This window comes from Pan troglodytes, chromosome 20 (genome assembly GCF_028858775.2).
Source record: "Pan troglodytes isolate AG18354 chromosome 20, NHGRI_mPanTro3-v2.0_pri, whole genome shotgun sequence".
NCBI lineage: Eukaryota > Metazoa > Chordata > Mammalia > Primates > Hominidae > Pan > Pan troglodytes.
In genome coordinates this window covers 46096266-46119986 of record NC_072418.2, presented here as the reverse complement: position 1 = coordinate 46119986, position 23721 = coordinate 46096266, and the positions used below count along the sequence as shown (strand labels likewise).

The window sequence follows — 23721 nt, the reverse complement described above, 5'->3', positions numbered from 1 at the left end:
TGAAGTATTAAAGTAGGTTGTTGACCTGAGATCTTTCTTCTTTTTTAATGTAAGAGTTTACAGTTATAAATTTCTTGCACAAGACTCAACTTCTCTGAACCTCTGATTCCTCACCTGAAAATTGCAATGAGTGTGCTTTCTTCATACCATTCTTTTAAAGGTTTAATGCAATCAATGAAACAAGATGCCACACAGAGGATCCAATGTCAGCTGCTATATTACTACCATCATCATTAGCCTTGAGGTCAAATAGTCCTAGAATCAAATCTCAGATCCACCTGTCACTAGCCATATGACACCAGGAAAATTTTTACACCATGATAAGCTTCTGTCTTTTCATCAGCAAAGTGGAAATAATTTCTACCTGACAGGGTTATTGTGTGGATTAAATGAGATACAGGTAAAATATTTAGCACAGGGCCTGGCACATAGGAAATGCCCGTCAACAGTACCTACCTTTTTCCATATATATGGAAAAAGAGGTAACACATAAAACACTAGGACATGGTTACTGTGGGAGAGAAGGAAAAAAAGCTAAGTGCAAAGAATCAAGCCTGATATGTTAGTTTTTACCAACTGAGATGCATCCAAGATGGGATTAGACATACAAGATAATTTATCAGGGAAGACACCTGTGAGGGAATGTGGGGCAGGCATGAAGGTAGTATGGGAGAACCCACAGACCACTATGCAGAGCTGATTCCTGTGAAAAAGAAAGAGAAAGAAGTTTTAGGTACCAATGCAGTTCTAAGAGTTTTTGCAAGTCTGATGGGGAGTCCTCCAACCAGTCACCCTTTAGAGTTAAAGAGAGCCTCAGAGAACTAGGCTTGCTTTCACGCCCTTCCTGGGAGCCTGTGGGAAAGAAGCTTTCTGTGCAAAGGAGGTGATGAATTTGAAATGCACTGACCTGGGCCTTCTGTCAATCAGCTCCCTGCCATGGAGACCTGGCAGGGTCTCATTCATGACTGCCACAACAGAGACACTGAGAAAAAGATGCAACCGTGAAAAGGTGGCAAGTTCTAATGACATAGAAAATAGCAATCAGCCTTTCTTATGTCTGAAAGCCTTCCAAATATCTGAGTGCAGTAGAGAATTGACAGAGGACTGATCACCAACCTAGAAGTATGGTGAGAGGGAAAAAAAACTGCAAGAATATAATCATCTCCCATCAATTGTCCAAGAGGAATAATGTAGTCCTTGAAGAAACAATTATAGAGTACCTCATGCTACATGCCTGTTCCTGACGCTCCCCCATGTAAAATAACATCACCTTCATTCCTTCTTTTCTTTTCTTTCCATGACAGCTCCTCCAGGAATAGGACGTCTTCCTTTCTTTACTCCAATATAGCAGCCGTGATGTCATTTCTGTATTTCAGGAAGACTGGCAGGTATGATGGCCTTTCCTCTTATCCTGGTTCCTGCAGGGCTGACTGCCATGCTTGGGAGAGGGAAAAGACTTATTTGCCTGTATCTGGGACTGCATCTCCTCCTTCCTCCACTAAACTCCTGCTTCTCAGCACTAATTCCTGCAGTTCCCTTTCTCCCTGGCCTTTATGCTCCCTGTACCCCACTGTCTTTTAGACATAATTATCTCCAGCCTCTGCTCATTTGTTTCTCAGATTCAAATGAGAAACACAATTTCACATGGTGAAACCCTCTTCATTATTTTTAACATCTCTCAATACTGTAATTCTCTACACTCCCATAAAGCTCAACCACTTCTCAAAGTATTGCTTGACTTCTTGTCTCCAGACTTTGAAATCTTCCTTGCATATGACTGCCTCATTACCTTTCTAAAATCTAGTTAATTCACTGAATCAAGAATCTCCAGGGCTATACACTAGCCTGTTTGATAAGTTCACATTTCTTCTATTTACTAAGGCTTCTCACTTCCTTTACCTCTACTTCCCAGTATAATTCCTTCATCCTAATTAGAACTGTCTTCCTACACATCCCTGCCCCTTCACCCATATAGACATAAAATTCTTAGTTCCAATGCTATGTCTAAAAACAGTGAAATCCCTTCCACCATCTGCACTGCAGACTTAACCACACCCTTCATCACAAGCAACATCTGACCTCGTGGAGAACGAAGACTTTAGGATTAACATGTGAACCTGAGACTCAGGACACAACCTATGTGTGGTTGAGATCTTTTCCTGATGACCAGTTCATGTGTTCAAAAAACATACAGAAATGAAGAAGGCAAGGTCCCTACCCCAGGAGACATAAAGCCTAAGACAGGAAATGAGACCTGAAAATAATCATGATACCAAAATAGAAAAAATAGAATGCCACAAGAAATCAGAGAAATCTGATGGGAAATACAGCTACACATTGGAATCACTGGAAAACATTTCTAAAAGTGGATGCTCAAGCCCCACCCATTAGTTCCAGTTCAAAGGTCTGGAGAGGGACCCAGGCATTGGTAATTTTTAAGTCTTCCCTGACACTACTAACATGTAACAAGGATGGAGAACTCCTGTTGCAATAGGTAGAACTTAAAACTAAATCAATGATTTTCAGCTAAAAGTACTGGAATTACCTAAGGACCTTTTTCAACATACATAAGACTATACTTTTTTGGCCCTATTTATGAATGGGCTACACCAAGAACTCAGTAATCCTCTTGAGAAACAGAAGCTGAATGGAAAAACCACCTTATTTGATATATTAAATTGTGTAGAAAACATTTTCAAATAAGGGATAAGTGAGGCTAAACCTTGTCTAAATAATATTTATGGGAATGTTAATATGAGTATTCTACGCTGGGCGCGATGGCTCATGCCTGCAATCCCAGCAGTTTGGGAGGCCGAGGTGAGCAGATCACGATGTCAGGAGATCGAGACCATCCTGGCTAACATGGTGAAACCCCGTCTCTACTAAAAATGCAAAAACAAAATTTGCCCGGCGTGGTGGCAGGCACCTGTAGTCCCAGCTACTCAGGAGGCTGAGGCAGGAGAATGGCATGAACCCGGGAGGCAGAGCTTGCAGTGAACTGAGATCGCATCACTGCACTCCAGCCTGGGTGACAGAGTGAGACTCCATTTCAAAAAAAAAATTTTTTTTAATGAGTATTCTAAAAATTATATGAAATTTCTGGAAATCAAATATGTTATCATAGTGTCATATGCCACAGAAGTAACCGGATTTCTATGTGAGCTGTGTCTTTACCATAATAAGTTCTCATTAGATTTTTAACCATAGTCAGTTTAAATCTTTGTCATTCCGAGACAGTTGCTTTGATTCTTCCTCAAACTACTTACAATCAGCTACAGTCCAAAATTGCTTTTTCTTCAAGGAGATTTATGGAAAAGACTCTGACAAGGACTCTTGAATACAAGCTCCTGATAACTTCAAGATCATACCACTGGACTAAGGGCTTTCAAAATTTTAATGAACAGGCTGATACCTTCATGAAATTCAAGACAAAGAAGAAAAAAACTCAATGTTATTGGACTAAATAATCAAAAGCATAATGTTTTCATAATTTCCTATTTGAAAATGTGCTGATTCTTTGAATGTTTTATTCTCCAGATTTATGAACTTTTTTTCTTCAGCAATTGGTAAAGTATACTTTTGTAAACAAAAATTGAAACATTTGCTTTTGTTCTCTGAGTGCCCCAGAATTGGGAAACTATTCATGAGTATTCATATGTTTATGGTAATAAAGTTATTTGCACAAGTTCAGTAAGGATCTGCTCTCTTTATAACAGGACACATTTGAAAACATTGGTTATATTACCAAGGCTTTGACTGGGATGTTATATTTGAGAATATACATAGAATAAACCCATAGGGAATGCAGGCAAAGTCTGAAGTGGGCCTTGGTTTGGCTTCCTAGTTTCAAGAGGTTTTTGGAAGTTTCATCTGAGATTCTTATTAAAAACTTCTAGCAAAGAGAAATTTAAAAAGAGCCTCTATGGTCCATTGCTACTCTTGCCACACTTAGGTAAAAAATCTGGGCAAGTTCGGTGAGACTCAACCTATTTTGCAAGCAAATTCATCCTACTGGAATTATCTTTGGTAAAAATAGAGACTCCTATAGACAGAAAAACTATGTTGAAAAGAAAAACTGTAGTACACCTGTTACCAGATTGAACCACTGTTCATTATCTTTGAGTATTTATAATCCACTGGTAGACTGGACTGGACCCTGAATTCTTTTAGTTCTTCCAATTCAATTTTCTCCAATGAAATCATTAAGAACAAGAGCAGCTCTGTTCCTGAAGCCATATAAGTTGGAGGTGGACAACTCAATGTAAATTTCATGGGAAAACCCTCATGTCTGAGGTGTGGGCCACTAAGAGCTCACTAAATGTTCAACACCATAACTTAGAGACACTCAAACTGCAAACCACGACAAGATGATGACTTTACACTGTGGACAGCTTTTCTGAAGATGTCAGAACAAGACTGTCACTCATGATGAGACTCTTACCTCTCTGAATTTGTCCTTGCTAATGCTTGTCTCCTTTGCTTCCCAGAATAATGCTGTACTTAGGATTTCACAAGAAGTAGCCTCTGAGAGTAAGTTAACAGTGTCAGATATATCATGTCAACCACACTTTTTTTTTTTATAAGATGGAGTTTCGCTCTTGTTGCCCATGCTGGAGTGCAATGTCACAATCTTGGCTCACCGCAACCTCCGCCTCCTGTGTTCAAGTGATTCTCCTGCTTCAGCCTCCCGAGTAACTGGGATTACAGGCATGCACCACCATGCCCACCTAATTTTGTATTTTCAGTAGAGACAGGGTGTCTCCATGTTGGTCAGACTGGTCTCAAACTCCCGACCTCAGGTGATCCGCATGCCTCAGCCTCCCAAAGTACTGGGATTACAGGCATGAGCCACCACACCTGGCCCACACATTTTTACATAACAAGAGATCCTTTAATCCACCCAAAGGCTGACGTTAGCTGCATCTGTAACACAACTTTTTCCTCAAATATATGGAGTTTTTTTTAGGCTTCCACTTCTATACTTGCCTATTCTCACTGCCTGTTTTAATTTAACATAGACATGCAATGCTAGATGATAGAATTGCTCTCTACCACCTGAACATTTGGGAGCCTGTGCAGTTTCTGACCTTTCTTGTTGCACATAGATAAATACATCCGGTGTTATAGAGACTCAGTTGTAAAAATCAATAAATGTGCTGCCTGGTTAAAATGACTAGACTCTTCTGGCTTCTTCTTTGATCTATCCTGTTGTAGTTGGTTTACATCTTGCCTAAGGTGCATATTCCAAACTCTTGATATTTTCCTCCTGATAGTCATACTGGTAGTCTCCCTCGTGTGGTGCAATCTACAGATGTTTTTATTTGTGTGCAAATGTTTGTGTGCAGCCATTCTTCAAATATCAAATGGTTTCTCTTGGGCTGGAATTACAAAAACTCAAAGAAATGTTTGATTTATGGGCTGGGTGCAGTGGCCCACATCTGTAATCCCAGCACTTTGGGAGGCCAAGGCAGGCAGATCACAAGGTCAGGAGTTCAAGATCAGCCTGGTCAATATAGTGAAACCCTGTCTCTACTAAAAATACAAAAATTAGCCGGGTATGGTGGCGTGCACCTGTAGTCCTGTAGGGAGACCCCCTGAAACTATCGCTATGGAATAAAAGATGAAATGCTCCTGATTATTGTAAACACAAAATCGCATGCAGGATTGTGTAAAGACAATGCCAGGTTGGGCTGCCAGAATGTACCTACAGCGCGGGATGTGCTTCTGTTATATGGATGGGAGATAGAATTATGAGTTTAGAACATAGATTACAAATGCACCGTGATTGGAATACTTCTGATTTTTGTATAACTCCGTTCCAATATAATGAGTCTGTTCACAATTGGGAATCAGTAAAATCCCATTTACAAGGAAGTGAAGATAATTTAAGTTTAGGCATAAGCAAGCTGAAAGAACAGATTTTTGAAGCCTCTCAAGCACACTTAACTGCTTTACCCAGTGCTGAAGTTTTAGACAGTGTCTCTGAGGGGTTATCTAATCTCAACCCCATTCAATAGGTAAAATCTTTGGGAGGATCCACAATCGTTAATTTTGTTCTGTGTATAATTTGTGCTATTGGTTTATTGTTCATGTGTAAAATTGGAAAAAATACTCTTCAATCCAATCGTGATCAGTGCCAAGCTATGATTGCTATGGTTCATTTAAATCAGAGAAAAGGGAGAGATGTAGGAAGACCCCCCTTAAACTATTGCTATGGAATAAAAGATGAAATACACCTGATTATTGTAAACACAAAATTGCATGCAGGATTGTGAAAAGACAAATGCAAGGTTAGACTGCCAGAATGAGCCAACAGCACGTGATGTGCTTCCCCCTGCAGAGAGCCTATGAATAGACATGCAGTCAGGGAGGTTTCACATCACCAAGATTCCCATCCCAGAAAAGCAGATGTCCATAGCTCTGGGAATGGAATGTGACCCTTACGGAGAGCATATAAATGACACTAAATCCCTCACTAACCTACCGCCACTCTCACTAAACTTAATAATAAATGCTGGTATATCCAGTGCATTGGCAGCATCGCAGGATCAGAAGGCAGTGACCCCCCTGGACCCAGCTTTCACTATCTTGTCTGTGTCTTTTATTTCTCAACCTGCCGATCTGCCTGGGAACGAAGAAAGAGCCCTGTTGCATTGCAGGCTGCTGGCCAGATCCCGCAATATAGTCCCAGCTACTTGGGATGCTGAGGCATCTGTAGAGGGAGAGCTGCCCCAAATCATAAATCAAAAATAAAAGCCAATTACATCTATTACTAAATTCGTTGTAATTTTGTCTTATCACACATGTTCACAGAAAGCAATGGCCAGTGGAGTCTCTCAGGCTGCATCATTCTCACCCTGACCCTCCTGCCTTTCTCTTTCACTAAAAGGACCCTTATGATGACACTGGGAGCCACACAGATAAGCCAGAATAAGGTTTCCATCTCAAGGTACTCAACTTCATCACCTTTGAACAGTGTTTTTGCCAAGAAAAGTAAATGCATGTGTTCCAAGAGTTAGGATGTGGATTTTTTTTTTTTTTTGAGACAGAGTTTCCCTCATGTTGCCCCAGCTGGAGTGCAGTGGCACAATCTTGGCCCACTACAATCTCAGCCTCGCAGGTTCAAATGATTCTCCTGCCTCAGCCTCCCAAGTAGCTGGCATTACAGGCACCCGACACCACGCCCAGCTAGTTTTTACATTTTAGTAGAAACGGGGTTTCACCATGTTGGTCAGGCTGATCTCGAACTGGTGACCTCGTGATCTGCCCGTCTCAGCCTCCCAAAGTGCTAGGATTACAGGCGTGAGCCACCGTGCCTGGCCCGGATGTGGACTTTTTAAGAGGCCATTATTCTGCCTCATACAGCTCACTTTCTTTTTTTTTTTTTTTTTTTTTTTTTTTTTTTTTGAGACGGAGTCTCGCTCTGTCGCCCAGGCTGGAGTGCAGTGGCAGTGAAACAGCTCACTTTCATAAACATCACCCACAGCAAAAATGTTTTGCCTTCCTTCCACGTCTCACTTTTCTGTCTGCACAAACCACAGTGAAACACACTAGCTCTGCTATGAAGTGGCTGGATGACCCTGGGCTACTCATTTGACCTCCCTCAGCCTCTTTCCTCATCTGCAGTGTAAGGCTGACTCTTACTGCATCAGAAAATGACAGTGGAAGAGTAAATTAACATGTGTGAGACATTAGTCACATTCCTTTCAGTCCTTTCCTTTCACCTTCCCATTTTTCTTGCCCTCACCCATCTTCTCCTTCAACTCCTTTCTCTTCAGTAACTTACTCAGTCTAATGTGCCAATTAAAGAAGCCACACTACCCATTCTCTCATGATTCTGCTGGAACGTTCTTGTGATGCCGTCTGCTATCCACTAAAGGCAATGGGTATTATTTATATGGAGAGGTCTGTTTGCAACAAGAAATCCTTTTTCTGTTCACACAAAATTTATACACAATTTCTCTTAACTTACACGTACCAGTCTCAATTCTACCCTGTTATTTCATACATGTACCTCATTATTTTATTCTTCGGTCTTTCTCCTTATACCTTAAAAATTAGGATAGTACAAAAACAAAAATAATGGCCTGGGCCAGAAGAGGGGATTCCTTTAGCAAGATGAATGCTTTCCTTTTTCAAGATGAATGAATGCTATGTGCAAGGCAGCCCTGAAGCCCATTTCTGGGTTTGGCTTACATCAAAGCCATCTGACTCTAGGACACATTCTTAGATTCCCAGGAGATAATGATTGCCATGGAAGCCACACCCACTCTGAATATTCCTACTGTTGGGTAAAGGAATGTTTACAGAATGTTGTGCATTCTGTTTACTCCTCCTAAATTCTTCCACTCCTGGAAGTTAAGCTTCCCAACTAATCAGCTTCATCTCCAGCTGGCCTGCCTGGACCCTGAAAGGAAAATACCTCCCCACTCTGGATGGCCAGGGTGGCACTGAAAGGAGCCGGGCACATTCCTCAGCCCCAGGCTCAAAACAAACAAGCCCAGTACAAACACATCCCATCCTCCCATCCCACCACATATCACCATATATCTCTCAAACTTCCTGAGCCCAGTACAAACACCACCAGGAAAGTCTCCGATAAGGGGACAGCCGTTCAAAGTTTTACTGAAAGAGCGGGAACCAAAAGAATTCCTTTGTTCCCCTGTAACTTTCAGGCTATAAAAAGCAAACACTCGCATTGTTCAGGGCCCTCTTGTATGCTGTGGAATGGAGGGACCAGGTTCGAACTTGTAGTAAAGATCCTTGCCGCTTGGCTTTGACTCTGGACTCTGGTGGTCTTCTTTGGGGAACTAACGGTCTGGGCATAACATCTGGGGGCTCGTCCAGGATTCCCCAAGCCCACCAGACCCCTGGTCAATGGATCTGCTAGGATCGATCTACTGATAGGTGAGCTGGCTCGTCTCCGTTTGTCTGTCTGTGTCTGTTCTGAATCCGAATCTGTGACTCGCGAGGTCTGAAACTGTAGCTGGCACAGTCCTGGCGGACGTGCTATAGGACGGCCAGTGGAGACCGGTGGGAGATGTCCCCTGGCTCTCATCTGATCTATATTGCGATCTGAGCTGCCCCGGTTTGGCGGGCAGCAGCTGTCTCTGATCTGAGCTGCCCCAGTTTGGCACGCAGCAGCTGTCTCTGATCTGAGCTGCCCGGTTGGGCGGGCAGCAGCTGTCTCTGATCTGAGCTGCCCTGGTTTGGTGGGCAGCAGCTGTCTCTGATCTGAGCTGCCCCGGTTTGGCGGGCAGCAGCCGTCTCTGATATGGGCTTCCCCAGCGTGATCGCAATCTAGGCAGCTAACTCTGACCCGGGCTTCTGGTGCGCGCTTGCGATCTGAACTGCCCCGGTTTGGCGGGCAGCAGCTGTCTCTAATCTGGGCTGCCCCAGCGCGACCGTGATCCAGGCAGCTAACTCTGACCCGGGCTTCCAGTGCGCGCTTGCGATCTGAACTGCCCCGGTTTGGCGGGCAGCAGCTGTCTCTAATCTGGGCTGCCCCAGCGCGACCGCGATCCAGGAAGCTAACTCTGACCTGGGCTTCTGGTGCGTGCTTGCGATCTGAACTGCCCCAGTTTGGCGGGCAGCAGCTGTCTCTAATCTGGGCTGCCCCAGCGTGACCACGATCCAGGCAGCTAACTCTGACCCGGGCTTCCGGTGTGCGCTTGCGATCTGAACTGCCCCGGTTTGGCGGGCAGCAGCTGTCTCTAATCTGGGCTGCCCCAGCGCGACTGCAATCCAGGCAGCTAACTCTGACCAGGGCTGCCAAAGTGCGCCTGCGATTAGATATCATTAATAAGTCAGATCAGATTTCCTTCACAGGGATTCAAACCCACATTCCTTTACAGGAAGAGACTACAAATTATTACAGGATGGGTAATACCCAGAGCACTCCTCTATCTCTCCTTATGAGTAATTTCAAAGAAGTTAGAGCAAGGGGCCATGATCTTGGTATAGAAATCAGGAAAGGAAAGCTAATTACTCTGTGTCACTCCGAATGGCCTGCCTTTGATGTGGGGTGGCCGCCCGAAGGGACCTTCCAACTTGCTGTCATCACTAGGGTAAAGTCCAAGATTTTCCTACCTGGGCGTGCGGGCCACTTAGATCAAATCCCATATATCCTCATATGGCAGGACCTTGTTGAGAACCCGCCTCCTTGGCTGTCCCCTTTCCAATTGGCCTCTGAACCCTGTAAGGCACTGGTTGCTCGACCACTAAAATCCAAGCAACCAACTGCCCCCCCCACCATCCTGTTCTACCTGAGAGCAGGGACCCACTGTTCACAGAACCCCCTCCATACCCCTCCGGGCCCCAGGCCCCAGCCCCCCTGGCTGAGCTGCGGGAGGGAGCAGGCGGACGGGAGGCGGCCGGCACACACGGGCCCGCTGAAAGGGAAAGTAACTTTGAAGGGCCAGCGGGGAGGACGCGAGGGCGCACTTCGCGGACTAGCCCCCCTCAGCCGCCTGACTCCACGGTGGCTTTACCCCTTTGGGAAATAGGACCCCCGGATGACACAGGAATCCCCAGGCTCCAGTACTGGCCATTCTCCACCAGTGATCTGTATAACTGGAAGACTCAGAGTGCTCGGTTTTCAGACAACCCCAAAGATTTACTGGCTTTACTAGATAGTGTCATGTTCACCCACCAGCCCACTTGGGATGATTGTCAGCAGCTCCTCCGAATCTTGTTCACCACGGAAGAGCGAGAAAGAATACAGATAGAAGCTAGAAAGCTGGTCCTGGGGGACGACGGTCAACCGACTGCCAACCCCGACCTCATAAACGCAACCTTTCCTCTGACCAGGCCGGCGTGGGACTACAACACGGCAGAAGGTAGGGGACGGCTACACCTTTATCGCCAGACTCTAATGGCAGGTCTCCGGGCAGCTGCTCGCAAGCCCACTAATTTGGCTAAAGTATATTCTATTCTGCAGGGAAAGACAGAGAGCCCAGCTACCTACTTAGAAAGATTAATGGAAGCTTTTAGACAGTACACCCCCATAGATCCAGAGGCTCCAGGAAGTCAGGCAGCTGTTGTAATGTCTTTCGTAAATCAGGCAGCCCCAGATATTAAGAGAAAACTCCAGAAATTAGAAGACTTGGAGGGAAAGCGGATTCAGGACCTCCTTCAGATAGCCCAGCAGGTTTACAATAACAGAGATACTCCAGAGGAAAAACAATTTAAGGCCACTGAAAAAATGACCAAGGTCCTGGCAGCAGTGGTACAGAAAGAGCATCTACAGCCAGAGTACACCCAACCTAGGTGGCCCCCCCGGCATGATAATCTGAGCAAAGACCAATGTGCCTATTGTAAGGGGGCTGGCCACTGGGTAAGAGACTGCCCCAAAAAGAAACCACGAGGACAGGGACCCGGACCCCCTAGGTCTACACCCGTACTAGTCACTCAAGATGAAGACTAGGGAAGACGGGGTTCAGACCCCCTCCCCGAACCTAGGGTAACTTTGCAAGTGGAGGGGTCCCCAGTCCAGTTCTTGGTTGATATGGGAGCACAGCACTCGGTCTTAGTTAAAACTAATGGGAAATTATCCTCCAAATCCTCGTGGGTACAAGGGGCCACAGGAGTTAAGAAATACCCATGGACAACACAAAGAACAGTAAACCTCGGAGCCAAGAATGTAACCCATTCTTTCCTGGTCATCCCTGAGAGCCCCTGTCCCCTATTGGGGAGAGACCTGCTAACTAAAATGGGAGCACAGATCCATTTCCTCCCTGAGGGGCCCGTCGTGACCAACTCCCACAATTGACCCGTGTCTGTCCTGACTATAAACCTAGAAGATGAGTACCGGCTCCACCAGGAGAAAGCGGCCCCTGACCAGGACATAGCAACCTGGCTCCAGCAATATCCAGAAGCATGGGCGGAAACGGGGGGCTTAGGTCTAGCAAAACACCGTCCTGCCTTATATATTGAACTTAAGCCTGGGACAGACCCCGTGCGGGTACGCCAATACCCGATGCCCCTAGAGGCCAAGAAAGGGATTGCCCCACATATCTGCCGGCTCCTTGACCAAGGGGTCCTTCGCCCATGTCACTCACCCTGGAATACTCCATTGTTGCCGGTACGAAAACCTAATAGTGGAGAATACAGACCTGTACAAGACTTAAGAGAAATCAACAACAGGGTTGTGGACATACATCCAACTGTACCTAACCCGTATATCCTCCTAAGTACCTTAAACCCTAAACATCAATGGTACACTGTTTTAGATTTGAAAGATGCTTTCTTCAGTTTGCCTTTAGCCCCTCAGAGCCAAAAGCTCTTCACCTTCGAGTGGAATGACCCTGATAGGGGCATAAGTGGCCAACTGACATGGACCAGGCTGCCGCAGGGATTCAAAAACTCTCCTACCCTGTTCGATGAGGCCCTCCATGAAGACCTGGGTGAGTACCGACGTAAACACCCTGAAATAATTTTACTACAGTATGTTGATGTCCTCCTAATTGCTGCTGAGACCCAAGAAGCTTGCATCCAAGGGACCAAGGGTCTCTTACAAGCTCTGGGGAATCTAGGCTACCGAGCCTCGGCAAAGAAAGCTCAAATCTGTAAGCCAGAGGTAACATATCTAGGGTACCTGCTTAAGGGAGGGCAGCGCTGGCTAACAGATGCCCGGAAACAAACTGTTCTGCAGATCCCCAGGCCACAATCCACCCGACAAGTGAGAGAATTCCTGGGGTCGGCAGGATTTTGCAGACTATGGATACCTGGGTTCGCAGAACTGGCTAAACCCTTGTATCAGGCAACACGGGGGCAACAGCCATTTAATTGGACAGACGAAGCTGAGTTGGCCTTCCAACAGATTAAAACCGCCCTACTCTCCGCGCCTGCACTAGGACTACCTGATGTTACCAAGCCCTTCCACTTATACGTGGATGAGAATAAGGGTGTCGCCAAGGCGGTAATAACTCAGAACTTAGGCCCCTGGCGGAGGCCAGTTGCCTACCTGTCGAAGAAGTTAGACCCAGTAGCTGCCGGGTGGCCCCCTTGTCTCCAAATGATTGCGGCCACAGCTCTGATGGTGCAAGATGCTGATAAACTTGTCATGGGGCAAGAATTGCGGGTCATTACTCCACATGCCATCGAAGGTGTACTCAAACAGCCACCTAATCGATGGATGAGTAACGCCCAGCTCACCCACTACCAAGGACTACTACTAAATCCTCTCAGGATAATTTTCCTGCCCCCAACGACCTTAAACCCTGCCTCGCTGCTGCCCAACCCGGACCTAGACACCCCACTCCATGACTGCACCAAGATACTAGCTCAGGTGCACAGAGTTCGAGAAGACCTGCAGGACCGCCCACTTCCTGACGCCGACCTCGTCTGGTTCACTGATGGGAGCAGCTTCATGCATCAAGGCCAGAGGTACGCTGGAGCGGCAGTAACTTCAGAGACTGAGGTAATCTGGGCGGAACCCCTGCCCCCGGGGACATCGGCCCAGAAGGCCGAACTGATAGCGCTCACCCAAGCCCTTACCTTAGGGGCGGGGAAAAAGCTGACAGTATATACAGACAGCCGATATGCTTTTGCAACAGCGCATATACATGGGGCCATTTACAGGGAGCGAGGGTTACTGACGGCTGAAGGAAAAGAGATAAAAAACAAGCAAGAGATCCTAGCCCTGCTAACAGCCCTATGGAGGCCAGAAAAATTCGCCATTGTACATTGCCCAGGGCATCAGAAACTAACTACTCCAACTGCTCAAGGCAACTTTCTGGCAGACCAAACTGCAAGGAATGTGGCGAAGGCTCCCAGCCGACTCCTTGCACTCCAGCTCCCTGACCCGGGCCCCCGGGACTTGCCATATTTCCCTGAATATTCAGAACAAGATCTCCAGTGGATTGACAAACTTCCCCTGAAACAAATCCAGAATGGGTGGTGGACTGATACTAATGACCAAACCATCCTACCAGAAAAATTAGGACAACAGGTGTTAGAACACATCCACCGAACCACCCACCTGGGGGCCCGGCAGATGATAGACCTGATCAGATGCTCCAAGCTCAAAATCAGACATATAGCTGAGACGGCCAGCAGTATCGTGACAAGTTGCAAAGTCTGCCAGCTTAACAACGCATACCCCCAATCTCAAGCTGCAACAGAAACAAGGCTCAGGGGAACCAGGCCCGGTATCTACTGGGAAGTAGATTTTACTGAAATAAAGCCAGGAAAGTACGGGTACCGGTACTTACTTGTCTTTGTAGATACTTTTTCAGGGTGGACTGAAGCATTCCCAACCAAAAGAGAAACTGCTCAGGTCGTAGCAAAGAAAATTCTGGAAGATATCCTTCCCAGGTATGGCTTCCCCATCCAGATAGGGTCAGATAATGGGCCCGCTTTCGTCGCTAAGGTAAGTCAGGACTTGGCTTCCATCCTTAGGGCAAATTGGAAACTACATTGCGCTTACAGGCCCCAGAGTTCAGGACAGGTAGAAAGGATGAATCGGACCTTAAAAGAGACCTTAACTAAATTGACTATAGAGACTGGCGCTAATTGGGTAGTCCTTCTCCCCTATGCTCTGTTCCGGGCCCATAATACCCCTTACAAACTGGGCCTTACCCCGTATGAAATCACGTATGGCAGACCTCCACCCCTGGTTCCTAGCTTAAAAGATGACCTGCTTAAGTCTGAAACAGAAAATGTCTCTGAATTCTTATTTTCCTTACAAGCCTTACAGAAAATTCACCAAGAAATCTGGCCCAAGCTGAAAGAGCTATATGAGACCAGTCCCCCACCGACACCCCATCCGTACCAGCCGGGAGACTGGGTCCTGGTTAAGTGACACCGACAAGAGACCCTAGAGCCCAGGTGGAAAAGACCACTCCAAGTACTCCTGACCACACCCACCGCCCTGAAGGTAGAAGGCATTGCGTCGTGGATCCACTACACCCACGTCAAGCCAGTGGACCCAACCTCCGACCTTCTGGGGCCAATCACGGCGGCAGCTGAAGCACCGGACACGTGGACTGTGGACAGAGCTAAGAACAACCCCTTAAAACTCACCCTGCGCCGGCAGCATAGCTCACTGCAAACATGCAGTTAGGTAGTCTAACTCTAACATTGGTTGCCCTAGTGGCCGCTGGGGAAAACATAAAGCCAGCTCCTAATCCCTTTGTCTGGAGATTCTGGCTTTATGAAAACCAAACCCACCCTGGGCAACCTCATAAGCCCGGGAAACTAGTGGCCAGTGCAGATTGCCCCTCCTCAGGGTGCAATAGCCCAATTTTACTAAATTTTACCGATTTCCCAGTAGCCAAACCAGTGGCACCAATAATATGCTTCGAGTATGATCAGACTGAATACAACTGTAAGCACTATTGGTGGCACCAAAGTGCCGGCTGCCCTTATAACTATTGTAACATCCATAAATACCAATGGTGGGGTGGAAAAGAACAGATAGGTCCCAGATGGCCCTTCCATCGCAGACGAGATAGAGACCTTTCATATACATGGATAGTTAGAGACCCCTGGAACTCCCGCTGGACCACGCCTCAACACGGGGCTGTATACTACTCCTCCGCCTCCACATGGCCTAGCAGTCACCTCTATCTGTGGCAGGGTCTAGTGCAGGTACGGCCCCTGGTCCATGGAAATATCCAGCGACAAGAAAACCGCCTGACACAAGATTTATGTCCTTTTTCCGGGTTAAAATTATTGCAAGAAGGATTAGAACTTGCCAACCTTACAGGACTTCACAGCCTGTCTGGCTGCTTTCTGTGTGCCACTCTAGGGTGTCCACCGCTAACCGCTGTCCCCCTGCCATGGGGATCCTCCACCTCTGCCCAAGCTAACAACCACCGAAACCTCTCATATGCCCCTATCCCTAACGTGCCACTATACCTAAACCCCAGTCAAGAAAAGTTTCCCTACTGTTTCTCAGGAACTAATTCCAGCCTCTGCAACATCACTGCAACGCCCCCTAACATCACCTTAAGGGCTCTGTCAGGCATATTCTTCTGGTGTAATGGAACATTATCTAAAAACCTATCAAGCCCCTCTGTTACCAACCTACTGTGTCTTCCTGTCACATTAGTTCCCCGGTTAACTCTACTTACTGCCGGCGAGTTCCTAGGGTATACCGGTAACTGGACTAGTGCTGTTATTCACCCAGACCCTAGACCGAGACCTGCACGAGCCATATTTCTCCCCCTCATTGCAGGAATCTCCCTCACTGCATCCTTCATGGCGGCCGGACTGGCTGGGGGAACCCTAGGTCACACCCTCATAGAAAGTAACAAGCTGTACCAACAATTTGCCGTTGCTATGGAGGAGTCAGCTGAGTCCCTTGCCTCCCTCCAGCGGCAGCTCACGTCCCTAGCACAGGTAACCTTGCAGAACCGGAGGGCCTTAGACCTACTCACTGCTGAAAAAGGGGGAACGTGTATGTTTCTGAAGGAAGACTGTTGTTTCTACATAAATGAATAAGGGCTCGTGGAAGACCGGGTCCAACAGTTACGCAAGTTAAGCACAGAAGTAAGAACACGGCAGTTTGCTTCAGCTGCAGACCAATGGTGGAACTCATCTATGTTTTCTCTGTTAGCCCCCTTCCTTGGACCCCTGCTGAGTCTACTATTTCTGCTTACCGTAGGACCTTGTGTTGTTAACAAAATTTTGCGTTTCATTAAAGAAAGGTTTAACACTGTACAACTCATGGTCCTCAGAGCCCAATACCAACCTGTAAACGCTGAAACAGAATCAGACTTATAAGACCCAAGATTGGCTCTAAAAAATACCTGAAAAGAAAGGGGGGAATGAAAGGAGCCGGGCACATTCCTCAGCCCCGGGCTCAAAACAAACAAGCCCAGTACAAACACATCCCATCCTCCCATCCCACCACATATCGCCATATATCTCTCAAACTTCCTGAGCCCAGTACAAACACCACCAGGAAAGTCTCCGATAAGGGGACAGCCATTCAAAGTTTTACTGAAAGAGCGGGAACCAAAAGAATTCCTTTGTTCCCCTGTAACTTTCAGGCTATAAAAAGCAAACACTCGCATTGTTCAGGGCCCTCTTGTATGCTGTGGAATGGAGGGACCAGGTTCGAACTTGTAGTAAAGATCCTTGCCGCTTGGCTTTGACTCTGGACTCTGGTGGTCTTCTTTGGGGAACTAACAGTCTGGGCATAACAGCACCTTTGTCTATTCCCATAATTATAATAGCTCACACAGATGCAGCACTCACTATGCACCAGGCACTATCCTGAGAGCTTTCCAGGTAACTACACTCCTCACAAAATACCCCAAGTGCCTCCATCCCCATTTTTACAGATTAAAAAAAAAAACTGAGGCAGAGAAGTATGTACCCACTGTCACCTAACTCCATAATTCAACCTCATCCTCCATTTCGTCTGGTAAGAGGACACTCTAAGATTTACAAGGTCTCCTGAATGATATCCACCTTCAAAAATTATTTTCAGGATTTGACAAACAGCCAGCATTTAGTTTTCTGTCTCACCCTTCACTTATGCACCTGTTCCCTAAAACTACACTCAAAACTGCACAGCTGTGCATAAAAGCTAGCTTTTAGAAACCTCAATCTCTTTTGGAAAAAAGAAAGGCCAAGTTCCAAATCTCACAAAAAGTCATTTTTAATTCTATTGTCAACTATTTGCATGGCCATTCTCTGGCCATAAACGAGTGCACTTGAAACAGAAAGTGTAATGAGAGGAAAGTAGGAGGAGGGTGATTTTCTAGATAGACACACAGGGAAAAGATTATGAATCCAGAAAAATTCATAAAATGCACCCAGGGTGTGTGGCTTTGAGCAATGACAGCCCCACCTGCCACTTTCCATGGCTGTTGGCCTCTTGCTTCCTTCTCAACCTGCCCCTCCTGGTCTTGCTTTCTTAGACCAATACAAACAACCTGGGAGCTGGGGTCAGATCAGAGCACACAGCACTGAGTGGTAGGGTTGGGAAAGACAGAAAAGGAAGATGAGTGTTTGACTCATGAAGACCTGACTCACCTGGGTACACATCACCTAGGCAGGCAATAGATTACTGAAGGGCTTTTCAGGACTCATGGTGGATATCCAGAATGACTGACTGAGGTAAGGGTCTTGACCAATTGAGTTTTATTGAGCCAGAGCTTGAGAGTGCACCCTGGGAAAACATGAGTAGCAAAAAATCTCTGTGGCTTGTGTTTTCTCTGAAGAGATTTCAGGAGGCTTAGTATTTATACATTTGATTAAAGGGGAGAAGGCAGGTTGGAAGAGATGGAGTGGGCAGAGAAACAATTGATCTAATCTTGTCTTTCTTCTTTGCCTCAGAAAATAAATATTATCAGAATGAGAGTTAAAATACTTCAGTTTTAGGAGTTGGATTTTGATTGCTCACTTAAAGTTACAATTGGCATGTCTTTCTTTTACAAAGATATATACATCTTGAAAGGTTTTGAAGGCAAGAAAAAACAATTTGTTCAGGCAATCATCTGGAGATGCCCGAGATCTTTGGCTTTCCTGCTTACCCCGTTCTTTTCCTTTCCTTTTTTTTTCTTTTAGAGACACAACCTTGCTCTAAATTGCAGTCTGAATACAGTGTTCATGTGTACCTTTTCTGTAGTCCACACATCAGCAGGCACAAGGGTTGTTTATATGTAAGTTGCTGTGAGTTCTCCAGAAGTTTACATAAATTGTTGAGTTTCAGCTTGCAAGGTTTAATCTATCCATCTGACAGAAGGCTAATATCCAGAATCTACAAGAAACTTAAACAAATTTACAAGAAAAAAAAAACCAAACAAGCCCATCAAAAAGTGGGCGAAGCACATGAACAGACACTTCTCAAAATAAGACATTTATGTGACCAACAAACATACGAAAAAAAGCTCATCATCACTGGTCATTAGAGAAATGCAAATCAAAACCACAATGAGATACCATCTCATGCCAGTTAGAATGGTGATCATTAAAAGATCAGGAAATAACAGATGCTGGAGAGGATGTGGAGAAACAGGAATGCTTTTACACTGTTGATGGGAGTGTAAATTAGTTCAACCATTGTGAAAGGCAGTGTGGTGATTCCTCAAGGAACTAGAACAAGAAATATCATTTGACCCAGTAATCCCATTACTGGGTATATACCCAAAGGATTATAGGTCATTCTACTATAAAGACACACGCACACATATGTTTATTGCAGCACTATTCACAATAGCAAAGACTTGGAACCAACCCAAATGCCTATCAATGATAGACTGGATAAAGAAAATGTGGTACATATACACCATGGAATTCAATGCAGGCATAAAAAAGGATGAGTTCATATCCTTTGCAGGGACATGGATGAAGCTGGAAACCACCATTCTCAGCAAACTAACACAGGAACAGAAAACCAAACACCGCATGTACTCACTCATAAGTGGGAGTTGAACAATGAGAACACATGGATACAGGGAGGGGAATATCACACACTGGGACCTGTTGAGGGGTGGGGGACTAGAGGAGTTATAGCATTAGGAGAAATACCTAATGTAGATGATGGGTTAATGGGTGCAGCAAAACACCATGGCACGTGTATACCTATGTAACAAACCTGCAGGTTCTGCACATGTATCCCAGAACTTAAAAGTGTAATGTAAAAAAGATAAAAATTTAAAAAGCACAGTTTTAATTTATAATATACCAAAATGGAAGAAAAATGGAAGAAAATTCTGAAACCATTAGTTTTGAAATTTGTAGCCAGGAAAAAATTTAGGATTCAGTCCAAATTGTAGGTAAATAACAACATTTTTTTAAAAATGAACAAATTTAATAGCCGTTGTTTTGTTGTTTTCTTCTGAAAAATAATTTTCCCCCTCCTGTCTCCCATTTTTATGAAATAGAAATCATATGGGACCAATGTATTTCCAAAATAAGTTTTAGTCTTATACCTGGATTGTTTACATAAACTGAAGCAAGAATGTAGATTCAAGGCCTCTATGAATACATATATTACATATATATATGTATAAATATAAGAATACATATATTCTATCATGTAGAATGGCACTAAAGTATATTAATGGCAGCAAATCTATACAAGTCTGCAGCAGCCTCAATTCTTGCTTCTTCAGAAGAAAGAATTCAACTAAGTGTCATAAGGCAGAAGAAGAGACTTAGGCAAATTTTAGAGCAAGAGTGAAAGTTTATTTAAAAGCTTTAGAGCAGAAATTAAAGAAAGTAAAGTACACTGAAAACAGGGTGAAACAGGCAATGAGATTTCAAGTGTGTGGTTTGACCTTTGACTTAGGTTTTTTTATGTTAGCGTAATTCTGGGGTCTGCATCTCTTCTCCCCTGATTCTTCCCTTAAAGTGGGCTGTCTGCATGTGCAGTGGCCCACCAGCACTTAAAAAGGGAGCCTGTGTAGTGTGTTTCCTGGAGTACAGTTGGAAAACAGAGACCAAAATAAAAGCTATGTATGTAAATAAAACTGGTCTCCTTATAAAATGCTGTTATAAATTTCTATCATTTTTGTGTTACCTTGGCATCTACTTTTAATCTTCCTTGAGCACACCCAAATTCCTTCTCTCTCTCTCTCTCTCTCTCTGTGTGCGTGTGCTTTGAGATGTAAATTTACTATCTACTTTCTCTAAAACTCAGCAAGGACTTCCTCAGATAAATGTTATCTTTTTCTATTTACAAATGCACAATTTAAATCCAGCTGTCTTTTTTTTAACAGTGAGTTTTTTGGGTTCATGCATAAAGTTTTAAAATCAAAATTCTGAAGTATTTCTGTCTCCCTCTATCTTTATGTGCACATGTATATGTTCTATGTTGTATCACATATCACATATGTATATGTCCCTACCCATGTTTATATATTGCTTATATGTGGTATCAAATTAATGTAAAAATAAATGAGTACTCATCAATTAAGTAAATAATCCCAAATGTTTTTCAACACGTGATTTTAGTAATCTTCAATAAGGGAAGAACACTTGAAATGACCATGCATACCCATTTGCTGCCTCCTTAAAAAAAAAATTATCAGGCCAGGCGCGGTGGCTCACTCCTGTAGTCCCAGCACTTTGGGAGGCTGAGGTGGGCGGATCACAAGGTCAGGAGATCAAGACCATCCTGGCTAACATGGTGAAACCCCGTCTTTACTAAAAATACAAAAACAATTAGCCGGGCCTGGTGGCAGGTGCCTGTAGTCCCAGCTACTCCGGAGGCTGAGGCAGGAGAATGGCATGAATCCAGGAGGTGGAGGTTGCAGTGAGCCGAGATCCCACCACTGCACTCCAGCCTGGGTGACAGAGCAAGACTCCGTCTCAGAAAAAAAAAAAAAAAAAAAAAAAATTAACAGTCAAGAATTTTGTATCCAGCAAAACTAAAGTTCATAAATAAAGGAAAGATAACAGTTTCTTCAGACAAACCAATGCTGAGAGAATTTGCCACTACCAAGCCAGCACTACAATAACTGCTAAAAGGAGCTCCAAATCTTGAAACAAATCCTGGAAACACATCAAAACAGAACCTCTTTGAGCATGAATCTCACAGGACCTATAAAACAAAAATACAATAAATAAATGAATAAAACCAAGGTATTCAGGCAACAAATAGCAGGATGAATGGAACAGTACCTCACATCTCAATACTAACATTGAATGTAAGTGGCCTAAATGCTCCACTTAAAAGATACAGAATTGCAGAATTGATAATAATTCACCAAGGAAGTAACTGCTGCCCTCAAGAGACTCCCCTAACCATGAAGTGTCACATAAACTTAAGGTAAAAGGGTAGAAAAAGATACCCCATGCAAATGGCCACAAAAGTGAGCAGGAGTAACTATTCTTATATCAAAAAAACTAACTTTAAAGCAATAGCACTTAAAAAAGACAAAGAGGGACATTATATAATAATAAAAGGACTTGTCCAACAGGAAAATATCACAATCCTAAATATATATGCACCTAACATTGGAGCTCCCAAATTTATATAGCTATTACTACTAGACCTAAGAAATGAGATAGACAGTAACACAATAATGGTGAGGGACTTCAGTACTCCACTGACAGCACTAGACAGTTCATCAAGACAGAAAGTCAAGGAAGAAACAATGGATTTAAACTATGCCCTAGAGCAAATAGACTTAAGAGATATTTACAGAATATTCTACCCAACAACCACAAAATAGACATTCTATTCATCAGCACATGGAACTTTCTTCAAGATAGGCCATATGATAGGCCACAAAACAAGTCTCAATACATTTAAGAAAATTAAAATTATATGAAGTACTCTCTCAGACAACAGTAGAATAAAACTGGAAATCAACTCCAAAAGGAACCTTCAAAACCATGCAAACACATGGAAATTAAATAACTTGCTCCTGAATGATCATTGGGTCAAATATGAAATCAAGATGGAAATTTAAAAATTCTTCGAACTGAACAATAGAGACGCACCCTATCAAAATCTCTGGAATACAGCAAAGAGCATGCTAAAAGTTTATAGCCTTAAATGCCTACATCAAAAAACCTGAAAGAGCAGAAATAGACAATCTAAGGTTACATTTCTAGAAACTCAAGAAACAAGAACACACCAAACCCAAACCCAGCAGAAGAAAGAAAATAACCAACATCAGAGTACAACTAAATGAAATTGAAACAAAATAATACAAAATATAAATAAAATGTAAAGCTGATTTTTGGGAAAAATAAATAAAATTGATAGACCATTAGCAAGATTAACCAAGAAAAGAAGAGAGAAGAGCCAAATAAGATCAATTAGAAATGAAATGGGAGCTACTACCACCAACATTGCATCATTACACTTCAGCCTGGTTGACAGAGCAAGACCCCCTCTCAAAAATGACAAAGAAAGAAAGAAATAGACAAAGCCCAGTGCTGGCAGTGCTGTGGAACTAACATCTTACGATTGATGGAGAGAGTGGACTCAGCACTTGTGGAAAGAGCCATATTTCCTGGGGGCCACGAGGCCACATATGCCCTGTATAGACTGACCAGGGGGTGTTGGGCTACTACCCACATTTCATCTATTTGTCAGGCAAAAATGCTTTAAAGATCATTCCACTTGATTTTCCTTTAACTAAAAATGTGGGAATGCAATGGAATTGCCGAGTTGCATGGTGGGTGTATGCTGAAATTTTTAGAGGCTGCCAGACTGCTTTCCATAGCAGTTGTACCATCTTACATCCCCACCAGCAGCATGAACATTCCAGTGCCTCCCCATCCTTGCCAACACTTGGCGTGGTCACTCTTTTTAATCTTAGCCATTCTAATAGTTCTGTAGTGGTATCTTTTTGTGGTTTTATTCTGCATGTTTTTCTTGAGACAGAGCCTAATTACGTTGCCCAGGCTGGAGTACAGTGGGCCCATCATAGGTCACTTTCTCTTCAGGAAAGTCTTCCCTGATCTTTTAGTCTAGGTCAGAAGCCCAGTAATATACAGTCATGAAGCCACATATTTATTCTTTTTGTGTTGTTTTTTGAGATGGATTTTTTTTTTTTTTTTGCACTCCAGACTGGAGTGCAATGGCACAATCTTGGCTCACTGCAAGCTCCATCTATTGGGTTCACGCCATCCTTGTGCCTCAGCCTCCCAAATAGCTGGGATTACAGGCATGAGCCACCATACCCAGCTAATTTTTTAATTTTTGGTAGAGACAGGGTATTAGCATGTTGCCCAGCTGGTCTCAAACTCCTGACTTCATCGGCATCCCAAAGTGCTGAGATTACAGGCATGAGCCACCATGCCTGG

General features: G+C 44.3%; 2 protein-coding genes across 4 annotated transcripts in view; both read left to right on the top strand.

Moving 5' to 3' along the window:
• The window catches only part of LOC100613994 (pregnancy-specific beta-1-glycoprotein 5), a 37935-nt gene extending 34245 nt beyond the window's left edge, over nucleotides 1-3690 (top strand). For 2 of the 3 annotated variants that reach the window (XM_063800761.1, XM_063800760.1), the window contains 2 exons: nucleotides 1305-1388; nucleotides 3234-3689. In XM_063800761.1, coding sequence (XP_063656831.1) covers nucleotides 1305-1348 — 44 coding nt within the window. In that variant the 3' untranslated portion in view covers nucleotides 1349-1388; nucleotides 3234-3689. Of the gene's footprint in view, nucleotides 1-1304; nucleotides 1389-3233 lie in introns of all 3 variants that reach the window. The other variant, XM_024351847.3, reaches the window with a different exon arrangement.
• A 10911-nt stretch (nucleotides 3691-14601) lies between these two features.
• Nucleotides 14602-16611, top strand: LOC134809049 (ERV-BabFcenv provirus ancestral Env polyprotein-like). Its single transcript, XM_063800759.1, has 2 exons — nucleotides 14602-16344; nucleotides 16448-16611. The coding sequence occupies exons 1-2, from the start codon at nucleotides 15055-15057 to the stop codon at nucleotides 16484-16486; spliced, it is 1329 nt and encodes a 442-aa protein (XP_063656829.1). The 5' UTR covers nucleotides 14602-15054; the 3' UTR covers nucleotides 16487-16611.
• Nucleotides 16612-23721: the final 7110 nt, after the last annotated feature.